Source organism: Phytophthora sojae (genome assembly GCF_000149755.1).
Source record: "Phytophthora sojae unplaced genomic scaffold PHYSOscaffold_3, whole genome shotgun sequence".
Lineage (NCBI taxonomy): Eukaryota > Oomycota > Peronosporomycetes > Peronosporales > Peronosporaceae > Phytophthora > Phytophthora sojae.
This window is the reverse complement of record NW_009258117.1, coordinates 5804999-5817792: the sequence shown is the minus strand read 5'-3', so window position 1 is coordinate 5817792 and position 12794 is coordinate 5804999. Positions and strand designations below refer to the sequence as shown.

General features: G+C 51.9%; 1 protein-coding gene across 1 annotated transcript; it reads left to right on the top strand.

The window, feature by feature from the left end:
- Positions 1 to 58: 58 nt before the first annotated feature.
- PHYSODRAFT_313472 (hypothetical protein) lies at positions 59 to 12793 on the top strand (the record flags this gene model as incomplete). Its single annotated transcript, XM_009525539.1, has 2 exons — positions 59 to 6135; positions 6208 to 12793. The coding sequence occupies 2 exons, from the start codon at positions 59 to 61 to the stop codon at positions 12791 to 12793; spliced, it is 12663 nt and encodes a 4220-aa protein (XP_009523834.1).
- Position 12794: the final 1 nt, after the last annotated feature.

Genomic DNA, 12794 nt, shown 5'->3' with positions numbered 1-12794 from the left:
AACGTCAAGGTGTCCATTGGACAAGTGACCTTCACTCCTAATTGCGCACTTCGCAGTGATGCCCGCGGAGACGGCGGACGCTCATGGCGGCGTGGGGTCCGCGCCGACGCTGCGCTGGAGCAAGCTGGAGACGGTGGCCAGACGCAACGGCGAGGCGCCGACGCGCCGCTCGGGCCACTCGCTGTCCATCGTGGGCTCCAGCGGCTACCTCTTCGGCGGCTGCGACTACGCCGAGCCTCCAGGCCCCACCAACGACCTGTTCGCGCTCAAGATCAACGCCAACGCCCCCAGCGAGTGGGAGCGTCTGCGCTCGCCAATGGGCGGCGCGTGGCCCCCTCCCAGGTGGAAACACTCGGCCACGGTCGTGGACAACAAGATCTACGTCTTCGGCGGTTTCCACAGCAGCTCCACGCGGTTCAACGACCTGTGGGTCTTCAACCCCATCACGCTGGACTGGAGCCAGCAGGGCGCAGCCGCTGCGGTGGCCTCACCTCTCAATAGCAATAATGCCAACGCCATGCATCGTGCTAGTGTGGCCAAGACCGTGGCTCCGACACTGCCCGCACCCAGAGGAGCGCACACCGCAGTGGCTATTCGACGATCCATCTACGTGTTTGGAGGCTATGGAGGCACGGGATACGGCAGGAGGGACTTTGACGACTTGTATATGCTACGCACAGACGACCTCAGCTGGACGAAAGTCACGTGCAAGGGCAAACCACCGGAGAAACGAGCAGGCCACCAAGCGTGTGCCGTGGACGATCTGATGCTGGTGTGTGGAGGCTGGAATAGTGTCGCGCAGTTCAACGACCTGCACATTTTCGACTCGACGGTGAATTCGTGGACGCTTGTAGAGGGCACGCACATGGCCACGACGCTGCCGAGATGGAACCACGCGTGTTGTGCAGTGCTCGCCATTCCACACGCCAAGGTTTTTGTGTTTGGTGGCGTGGTCGGGGAGGCGAACAACTACAACGCGCAGGGCGGTTACATGAACGACCTGAGTGTGCTTGACACGGGTGAAATGAGCTGGACCATCCCAGAGATCGAGGGCACGCCACCTTGCGGACGAAGTGACACGACACTTTCCTATGACGACAAGGGCAGTCGACTGATTGTTTTTGGAGGTTGGGCCAACGTATGGCTTAACGACATGTTCTATCTCGATGTTAGCTGTGTGGTGGGCCCTCCGTACGGCATTACGGGGATCTTCCCAGACTTTGGACCGATCACTGGTGGCACATCTTTGGTGATCGAAGGCATTGATTTTGTCAACAAGCCTGTGACCATCAGATTTTCGTGTCGGAAAGGATCTGTAGACGTTCCGGGCGAATACGTTAATGATCACACGCTGAATGTTGTCACGCCAGACTTCACCGCGTTCCCTGCTGGAGATGTCCAGGTCCGAGTGGCATTGCAGGGCGACTCGTTCACAACAACTTTCCAGACCTACAGCTATTTTTCGGTTACGCATGCACCCCTGTGCTTTGCGTATGGACCTGGTGTGCTCTCAGGAGGTGCAAGCGGTGAACCTACGTGCTTTATTATCCAGGCTAGAGATGCCCAACGTAACTTGCGCACACGTGGTGGTGATGAATTTATCGTTGAAGTGTCCATCGACGAGTCGGATCCAATCTTCCTGCCGAGTCTACAGATACAAGACCTTCTTAACGGCAAGTATCTAGTGAGCTACACAGTTCCAAGCCCAGGCGAGTATCACGTTAAGATTGAGTTCCAGGGAACATTTGGAGGCAATGCGGGACCAATTCGCGGATCACCTTACACGGCCACGTTCGATGACATCGTTACGCGAGAAATGAACTTGATGACAGGCAAGCTCGTTCTCGACCAGGTTTTGCACGACTTGCAAGCACTCCAGCAATCAACGCGAGAATGCAATATTGGCCTGGAACAGCCTCTGTCGGACCCTACATGGACGCCTGAACAGGTTACAGCTGCGTTAATAGGCTTGAAAGAGCACGTGTTCATGGTCGAGAAACGCGGGGAGCAGATTTCGCTATCGATCGAAGAACTCCGGGCTGAAATCGCTTTCCTGAAAGATGCAGGGATTATGGTTACGAAGGAGTTGGATATTTTGATGGCAATCGAAATGGCCTGGGCAGAGGTCTTGAAGAAGGTTCCGGCAGCAAGTAACCGTATTGCGCCGTTGATTGCTACGCAGAGTTTGAAGTTCCGCGATGAGGTCGCTGCCTATATGGAGGAGCTGCATGGAAAGGAAGCACAACTCAAGTCGAAGAGCTTCTGGAGTTTCTCTGTTGGTGTGAGTGCGGCGCTGGCGTTGATCACTGAAGAGCAGACAAATGCAGGAAAGGATGAAACGGAATTTCAGCAAAAGAAACACATTGCGGAGATATTAGAGTGCGAGGATTTGATGGAGCCGTGTGCGTCTGTGCTGACCGCTATTCAGCGTACGCTAACTCATTGCCACCAAACGTGGGAAGCAATATCGGAGGTAACGAGGAAAATTGATCTGTCGAGAGATATTCCGTGGAGTATGATCGATGGTATAGTGTTGGAAGAAGAAGCGAAGGCGTTTCTAGCGCTTGTGAAAGCTACCCACAAAGATGTTCGAGACTGCGATGCATTCAAGAAGTTTGAGCGGCTCGTGAAAGACTTCCTATCTACATGTCCGCTGTTTCAAGCACTACGGCACCCATCCATGCGTAGGCGCCATTGGCAGGATCTCATCGCGGTGACTGGGAAAGACTTTGAATGTCCCGAAGACAACCCTTCCATGAAGTTTGCTGACATCTTAGCTTTGAATCTGCACGAATTCCAGCGCGACGTGGAGGAGATAACGGATCGTGCTCAAAAAGAAGCTAAGCAAGAATCCGTCTTACAAGAGTTGGAAACGCGCTGGTCTAGCATTTGCTTAACCATGACCCCGTATAAAGAAACGGCTGTGCCATTGCTTGCCATGACGGAGGATGACGTGGAGATGCTGGAGTCGGATCAATTGCTGGTGCAGGGAATGGCGTCGGGACGCAACAGTTTTTTCCAAGAACAAACTCAGCTGTGGAAGTCGAAGCTCATGCTGGTATCTGAAACAGTCGGGGCTCTACTCGACATTCAGCGATCGTGGTCATACCTCGAGCCTCTCTTCATGCAATCAGAGGAAGTAAAACGCGAGCTCCCGGACGAGGCTGCAAGGTTCGAAGACGTTGACGAGCTCGTTCGGCAAACCCTCCAGCAAATGTGGGAGCAAGAACCACCAGGAAATGTTTTGCTCGCTTGTCAATTTCCTGGTTTGCTGGCATTGCTCAATGATCTGCGTACGCGGCTCGAAAAGTGTCAGCAAGCGTTGAAAGAGTACTTGGATTCCAAACGCCGCATGTTCCCGCGGTTTTACTTCATCTCCGAAGCTGATCTGCTCGATATCTTGTCAAATGGTAGTAGCCCCCAGAAAATTATGATTCACTTGGAGAAAGTGTTCTTGGCTACGCATACGCTGCTTTTGGAAAAAGAGAATGCTGGAGCAGCAAGCTCGATGTTGGCCACACACTTCATATCGAACGATGCTGCGAAAGAGACCATTTCGTTTGAGAACAAGGTACAGCTGGACGGAAAAGTGGAGCTTTACATGCAAACGATATTGGAGGCTATGCAGCGTACACTGATGGACCATGTAACGCGCTCGATCAATCGATTTCCGGAGCAAAACCGCGTGGATTGGCTTCTACAGAAAGTCCCACCGATCACCGAGGAGGCTGTTTCCAAGGACAACATGGATGCAGCCCAGATTGCTCTGCTGGTTGCTGGAATTGAATACGCACGAAGTGTTGAGCATTCGTTCGAGTTGCTGTCAAAAGGTCACGCGACTGCTATGAAGGAGCTTCTTGAGAAGGTGGTGATCCAGCTCAACGATCTCATTAAGCTCACCCAAACGAATCTACCCAAAGCTGATCGTCAGCGTACAATGTGCATGATCACGATGGATGCGCACTCTCGAGATATTGTCCAGAAGCTTCTTTATGAGGAAATCACGACTCCAAGCTCGTTCCTCTGGCAATCGCAGCTGAAACAGCGACGGTCGGATCAGCTGAACAAAATGTACTTGGAGATCTGTGACGCAACTTTCGATTATGGCTTCGAGTACTTGGGGAATGGCCCGAGACTCGTGATCACGCCTTTGACCGACAGAATTTACGTCACCGCTACACAAGCACTTCATATCCAAATGGGTTGCGCTCCTGCTGGTCCTGCAGGAACGGGCAAAACAGAAACGACTAAAGACTTGGCGAATATGGTAGGCAAGATTTGCTACGTGTTCAATTGCTCGCCGGAGATGGATTACAAAAATCTGGGAAATATTTTCAAGGGTCTGGCAAGCGCGGGGGCTTGGGGGTGCTTTGATGAGTTTAATCGCCTCGCGCCAGAGGTGTTGTCAGTCTGTTCGGTCCAATTCAAAGCTGTCTGCGATGGGATTCGGAGTGAAAGCAGTCATGTGGTCGTAGAGGGTGATTCGGTAACGCTCGACCCCACGTGTGGCACATTTATCACTATGAATCCTGGATACCTCGGCCGGTCAGAGCTTCCTGAAGGGTTAAAAGCTCTGTTCCGACCGATTACAGTGATGGCGCCTGATCTCGTACTCATCTGTGAAAATATGCTCATGGCAGAAGGATTCGGGGAAGCCAAGATGCTAGCTGCAAAGTTCTTCAGCTTGTATTCTCTGCTCAGAGAGCTTCTCTCTAAGCAAGATCACTATGATTGGGGGCTGCGAGCTGTGAAAAGTGTACTGGTCGTCGCTGGATCTTTCAAGCGAGCTGAGCCCAAGTTGTCTGAGCAGGAAATTCTCATGCGATCGCTGCGAGATTTCAACTTGCCCATGATCGTGAAGCAAGACCTTCTGGTGTTCAATGGACTGCTCGGCGACCTCTTCCCGAATCTGAATCTACCACGCAAAATCGACGAGTCAATGGAAAAGTACGTCCATGTTGCGTGTGAAGATCGCGGACTATGGCCTCATGAACAGTTCCGCCTGAAAGTAATTCAGCTTGAAGAATTACTCGCCATCCGCCATTGCGTTTTTGTGATGGGACCGCCAGGTAGTGGGAAGACGGAATGTTGCGAGACGCTGATTGCTGCCAGGAAGAAAAAAGGTGAGGATTATGCTACCAAAGTGGTTGATCTCAACCCCAAGGCCGTTTCCACCGAAGACTTGTACGGGTACATGGTGCTGGGGACACGAGAGTGGAAAGATGGTCTACTCTCCAAGATAATGCGTGATGTTGCCAGTAGTTCAGTGACGGATCCTCGACCGAAATGGATTGTGCTGGACGGAGACCTGGATGCCAATTGGATCGAGTCGATGAACTCGGTCATGGACGACAACAAGATGCTGACCCTGGCGTCAAATGAACGCATTCCAATGAAGCCCAACATGCGGCTCCTATTTGAAATCCGCGATCTGAAGTATGCCACGCCTGCAACCGTATCACGCGCGGGTATTTTGTACATATCGGATGACGATGGATTCCAGTGGAGATCATTCTTAGCAAGTTGGGTAGCTACTAAAGGAACGACCGTACCGCAGCGAACTGCTTTGGGTGAGGCTATGAACAAGTACATCGATCCGATTCTTGCATTCATCAAGCAGTGCTGCAAGACCATCGTGCCAATGCAAGAAATCACAATGGTGCACACGTATCTCTACTTTCTAGACGCAGTCCTGGATGCTGAAACGTTGCGTGATTCGAAAAAAGTGGATGTCCTTAGTGGGTTTATATCCGTGTGGGCATTCGGAGCAGCCCTGACAATCACGGATGACGGGACAGATTATCGCAAACTGTTTAGTGAGTGGTGGCGCAGCGAGTTCAAGCAGATCAAATTCCCAGCTCGTGATACCGTGTTCGACTATTGGCTTGACCCGAATACCCTTTCTTTCGACACATGGAGAGCATCACCGTACTTTAAAGCTGTCCACTTCGACGGATCGGTTTCAATGTCATCCGTCACCGTTCCTACCCCCGAGACCGCTTCCATTACAAGCTGGATGAGTATAATGGTCCGTGAAGAGCGTCCGTTCATGCTTTGTGGCAACGCAGGCACTGGCAAGACGCAACTTGTTCAAGGGCTACTAAAAAATTTTGACGTTCGAGTTTCTTCGACAAAGTCAGGAGCTGCGGCTGGTACTACCTCATCATCAACAGCAGCCCCAGCAGCCGCAAAGGGTCCAGCAGCTAGTATGAACATCAACTTCAACTACTACACGAACGCGTATGCTCTCCAGGCAATCCTCGAATCAAAGCTGTCAAAGCGTGTTGGCTCGACATTTGGACCTACGGTTGGAGACCAATTGATTTACTTCCTGGACGATCTAAATCTCCCTCAAGTCGACGCGTATGGAACGCAAAGTGCCATCGCTCTACTTCGTCAGTACTTGGATTACGGCCACTGGTATGATCGCGCCAAATTTTCCATCAAACAGATCGTGAACGTGCAGATCGTGAGCTGCATGAACCCTAATGCTGGCAGCTTCAGTATCAACCCACGTCTCCAGCGGCACTTCGTAACATTCGCGCTGCCTCAGCTAAGTGCTGCAAGTCTGCAAGTGATCTACACAACATTTCTCGAGGGCTATGTGGCTGATTTTGTCGAAGATATCCGGAAGATGTCCCAGCCTATTATGAAAGCTGCTCTCAATCTCCACGTGCAAGTATGCAGCACCTTCCGTAAGACGGCTGCAAACTTCCACTACGAGTTCAACATTCGACACGTGGCGAACGTCTTCCAAGGCCTGCTCATGGCAAAACCACCAACGTTTGAAGATCCACTGAAGTTCGCGCTCCTTTGGGTGCACGAAACCTCACGCGTCTACGGAGACCGCATGGTCTCAACTCAAGATTTAGCCAAGTTCACTTCCATCGTACAGCAGCAAGCCCGCAAATGCTTTCCTGCGCTCAACTTTACCCGCTATTTCGCTCCGCTCTCGTCCAACAACGAAAGTGCGAATGAATCTGCGCTGCTCCAGACCGACCCAATTCTCTTCTGCCATTTCGCAAATGGGTTGAGGACAAATGAATACGATCAGGTTGTTTCGTACCAAGTGTTGCACGCCACTGTGGAAGAAGCGTTGGCAGAGCACAATGAGTTGAATACGAAGATGGACCTGGTGCTGTTCAAAGACGCACTGGAGCATATAGCTCGCATCGTTCGTATCATTTCGAATCCATCCGGCCACGCACTTCTCGTGGGTGTTGGAGGAAGCGGTCGCAAGTCACTGGCCCGCCTGAGCGCATTCATATGTGGTTACGCGCTAGTGGAGATCGCGATTTCTCAAGCCTATTCCCTTTTGGACTTCAAGTCGGATCTCCAGAACATGTTTATGAAGGCTGGAGTCAAAGGTGATGGCGTTGTTTTCCTGTTTGATGACAATCAGATCAAGAACGAACGCATGCTCGTGTACTTGAACGATTTATTGTCGAGTGGGAATATTCCGGACCTATACAGCTCTGATGAGCAGACGAATTTGATCCAGCAATTCCAACCAAAGATGATGGCAGCGTTAGCAGCTAATGCCGCTGCGGATCCATCAGGAGACTCGAATGGTGCAATTGGCCTCGGGTCCGAAGGGTCTGAGAAAGAGAGGGCCTGGAGGTGGTTCATGCAAGAAATTAAGCGAAACCTGCATGTCGTGCTCTGTTTCTCACCAGCGACGCCTGACTTCCGGATGCGAGCTCGCAAGTTCCCGGCTCTCGTAAACTGTTCATTGATCGACTGGTTTCAACCATGGCCGAAGGAGGCGCTGCGCTCAGTTGCTGCTCGCTTCTTATGGTTTGAGAATGTTCCTCAACTCAATACGGGCGACAATGTTGCGATGGCGATCCAAAACTTCATGCCATTTGCGTTCCAAAGCACGAACACTTTGGCAAAAGAGTTCTTTGCGGCTGAAAAGCGCCGCGTGTACTCTACCCCAAAGTCGTATTTGGAGTGCCTGACGTTGTACCGCAGACTGCTAGCCCAGAAACACTCAAGCCACCAAAAGGCTATGCAACGCCTTCAAAACGGACTCGAGAAAATGGAATCGACCGGAGAGATTGTTGCAACGATGGAGGAAGAGTTGCAACGCACGCTGGAAGAGGCAGAGAAAAAGAAAGTTATCGTGGAGGAACTCGCTGCGCGTCTTCAGAAAGACAAAGAGCTCGTGGAAAATGAGACTGCCAGAGCAAACGTCGAGCGCGAAAAGTGCGCAGTGATCCAAGCGGACGTCTCCATCAAAAAGGCCGATACAGAGGCTGATCTGGCTCAAGCTCAGCCGATGGTGGACGCTGCCATGGCTGCTTTGGACACACTCAACAAAAAAGATCTTGGAAACTGCAAAACCATGGCCAAGCCTCCAGCTGGAGTCGGAGACATTTTTGGTGCTGTCGTGGTGCTATTTGCTGGTGTGAATCCGAACATTATCGTGCAGAAGAACGGTAAAGTGAAAGATAAAGACCGGTCTTGGGAAGCCACGAAGAAGGCTTTGTTGGGAAACATCAATGCGCTGGTGGAGGAGCTGAAAGGATTCAAAACGCTTGTCGACAACCAGCAGGTTCCCGAAATCAATTGGAAAGAGATTCGGCCGTTTTTGCAGCTCGAACACTTTAACGTGGAAATTATTGAAAAGAAAAACTCTGCAGCCGCTGGGCTCTGTGCGTGGGTGATCAATATCGTTGCATACTATGATGCAATTATTGTCGTCGAGCCTAAGAAACGTGCGCTAGAAGAAGCTACCGAAAAATTACGGGTAGCAAACGAGAGGCTGGAGCTTGTGAATCAAAAGGTTGCAGCACTGGAAGAGAAGCTGGCGACTTTGACGGAAGAATTCGACAAAATTAACAAGGAGGTTCAGGACGCTGTTGCTCTGCTGGAGAGAGGTCGCTTACGAATGGAACTCGCTCGGAGATTGGCTAAAGCGCTGGGTAGCGAAAGTGAACGATGGGCTCATGAACTCGAACAGCTTCGTGCAAGTGCTGAAATGTTAGTGTGCGATGTCGTGATTGCAGCCAGTTTTGTCTCGTACGTCGGTGCCTTCACGAAGCCCTTCCGTGACTTGCTCATCAATGAAAAGTGGTTGCCATTCCTTCGGAAGTCGCTCACTGAGAAGCCGTCTAAAGCCGACAAGGATAAACCAACTGCAACAACGACCGTCATGTCAGAAGATGGTATCCCCTTCCAGATTCTAGCTACACAGTCTGAAATCGCTGAGTGGAATACAAGGGGGCTTCCGAGTGACCGAGTGTCTGTTGAAAATGGCGCGATCGTACGGAATAGTACTCGCGCACCACTACTTATTGACCCTCAGCTGCAAGGAATATATTGGCTGCGTGAGATGGAGAAGCATGCGAGACGCACGGCGCCCAGCTCACTGCAAGTGGTGCGTCAAGACCAACCCAATTTGTCGAATTTACTGGAGACCGCTGTGGAGCACGGCTACTCTGTCATTGTCGAGAACATGGGTGAGAAACTCGAGGTGTGTCTGTGGCCAGTAATTTCTCGATCAACCTCTGTGCGTGGGCATAAAACACTGCTGAAAATGGGGGGCAAGATGGTCGAGTTACACCCCGATTTCCGTCTCTACCTGCACACGAAGCTGTCAAACCCTCACTACCCGCCAGAGCTACAAGCTGAGACCACTATGATCAACTTCGCAGTGACCCAGCAGGGTCTAGAGGACCAGCTTTTATCACTTGTCGTACGCAAAGAGTGGCCCAAGATGGCGAAAGTTCGCACGGCACTCATCCACCAGCAGAATGAATTCAAAATCCGGATACAAACGTTGGAGGATCGGATCCTATCGAGCTTAGCGGATGCTGAAGGAGACGTGACGGAGAATGTGCAGGTGATAACAGACTTGGAAACGACTAAGGCCACAGCTCAAGAGATTGCGAAGAAGGCGGCTAAAGCTACCGAATACGAAGCTCAAATCAACGAGCTGAGTGCCAAGTACCAGTCCGTAGCAAGTCGAGGAGCGCTACTGTTCTTCATCATGGACGGCTTACACCGCATGCACTCGTACTACGTGTATTCGCTGAATGCATACGTGGTAATATTCCAGCGCGGTATCGATCTCGTTCAACCGGAAAAGGACCCAGGGAGACCTCAATCATCCGGTGGTGGTGGGCTGCTGGGTCGCCTAAAAGCTGCAGCGAAGAAAGTTATCGTGTCGCAACGCTTCCAGTGGAATGCAGACTTACTACTTGCAGATCGGGTGGTGGAGAGCAATAGTGAGCAGGATCTGGACGAACTGATGAAGGAAACGGATCAGGAAGAAAAACCGTCCTCCGCTCAGATCGAAGCGCGCTGTACTCAACTCAAGACTTCCATCACGGACGTGGTGTTCAACTACATCCGCCGCGGTCTCTTTGAGAAGGACAAGTTGACGTTAGCGACCCAGTTGTGCTTTTCCATCTTGCAAGCGGAAAAGAAACTCGATGCGATGGATATCCGTCAGCTGGTGACTTGTGCAACTGCGAGTGATATGGGATCTGGCATGGGGTTACTCAGTGAGTGGATGTCCGAGACAGTTTGGCTGCGTGTGCGTAAACTCGAGGAGAACATCACTAGCCTTCAGAAACTCACGACCTTCATGCGGTCCGATAGTGAGGAGTGGCGGGAGTGGTGCGACGCTGAGAAACCAGAGTTAAAGCCCATGCCGGGCCAGTACAAGACCTCGATCACGCCTATCCAGCTCCTCCATATCATTCGGGTGTTGCGTCCTGATCGGATGATTTTTGCATTGCGTTCGTACCTGGGTGATACGATCGGGAAGCAAATGGTACAGCAACCACCGTTTGACATGGAAGCCGCGTACCAGGAGACGAGTGCGTCAACTCCGATGTTCTTCGTACTATTTCCCGGTGTGGACCCAACGTCGTGGGTCGAAACTCTGGGTAAAAAGTTTGATTTCACGTATGAACGTGGAAACCTTATCAACATTTCCATGGGTCAAGGCCAAGAAGAATACGCTGACAACATTCTGATGAAGTTCTCGAGAGAAGGCAACTGGGTAATCCTGCAGAATATTCACCTGATGCAGTCCTGGCTCCCCAGATTAGAGCGCACGCTGGAGGTTTGTTCGGTGTCTGCAGACCAACGCTTCCGCTGTTTCCTGTCATCTGAGGGTCCTGCGTTGGCTTCACTCAGTAACCTCCCAGAGTCACTACTTCAAAGTTGCATCAAGGTTGCGAACGAAGCTCCGACGGACCTGAAAAGTAATTTACGCCGAGCTTGGGCCAATTTCTCCATGAAGCAACTGGAAGCCTGTGCCCTACCGAACGAATACCAGGGCTGTCTGTTCGCACTGTGTTTCTTCCACGCACTTGTTCTGGGTCGTCGGCGATTCGGCTGTCAAGGTTGGAGCCGCCCGTACAGCTTCAACACGGGCGACCTGTTGATCTGCTCCGATGTGCTTCGACGATATCTCGACACGGCAGTGACCAGCAGATCGAAAACTTTGCCGTGGGACGATCTTCGCTACATTTTCGGCGAGATCATGTATGGAGGCCACATCACCGACCACTGGGACCGAATCACCAACAATACGTACTTGAATGAGGTATTCACGCAAGATATTCTGAAGGGCAAGGAGCTCACTGCGGGATTCAAGTGCCCGGACCCGTTCACGTTCAGCTATTCCAAGTACGTGGATCACATCGAAACTCAATTGCCAAGCGAATCGCCGACGGTATATGGACTGCATCCGAACGCAGAGGTGGGGTACCTGGTCGAGGCGTCCAATGATCTGTTCGCCACAATCGCCAAGTTCCAGCCCTCAACAGGTCCATCAACGTCTGGAGATGGTTCGGCTCCTAAGAGTGCATCGTCGTCGGGGATGGCAAAGGAGAACGCACAAGTGTACGCGGTGATTGAGGAACTTTTGGACAAACTTCCGCCGGAGATTGACCTTGCAGACTTACAAGCCAAGGCGGAACCCCTTCTGGCGACAGATCAGTCGCCTTATGTAGTAGTCGCCCTTCAAGAAGCGACGCGAATGCACGCACTGCTGCACGAGATCCAGTCCAGTTTAATTGAGCTGACAAAGGGGATCCAAGGAACGTTGAATATGACGGAACCCATGGAGGACCTCATGGAGGCTCTGTCGATCAACCAGGTGCCCGGTCGCAATGTGTTGCACATGTGCTCATGGGAACGCTACGCCTGGTGGTCCCGCAAATCGTTGTCGCTCTGGTTCGCGGACTTGCTGGATCGCATCCAGTTCCTCTTGAACTGGACCAGTGAGTTCCGACTGCCGTATTCCATGTGGATATCGGGTCTCTTCAACCCCACAGCGTTCCTCACAGCGATCAAGCAGTGCACTGCACGAACTCACGGTATTCCACTCGACTCCATGGCGATCGAGACACACGTGACTCCTATCGCTGAAGCTGAGGGAGCCGAGTCATACCCTGAAATGGGTGCGTACATCCACGGTCTCTTCATGGAAGGCGCGCGGTGGGAGTTCCCAATGAAAGACGGCGAGAAGACGTCGCCGTTCTCGTACGAGGTCGACTCGATTCCCTGTGGTGGCCATCTCGTTGACCCCATGCCCAAGGAACTGCTACCAGCCGCACCTGTAATCTACGCCCGAGCTGTTGTGATCGACAGCAAGTGGGAAGCCACTGCGGTGGGGCACTTCCGACGCAGAAAAGACGTCTTCGATTGTCCCGTGTACCAGACGACACTTCGAGGACCAACGTACGTGTTCCTTGCGACGCTGAACACTATCAACCCCAAGGCAAAGTGGATATTGGCAGGCGTGGCGCTTGTCATGCAACGGGATTCCTAGC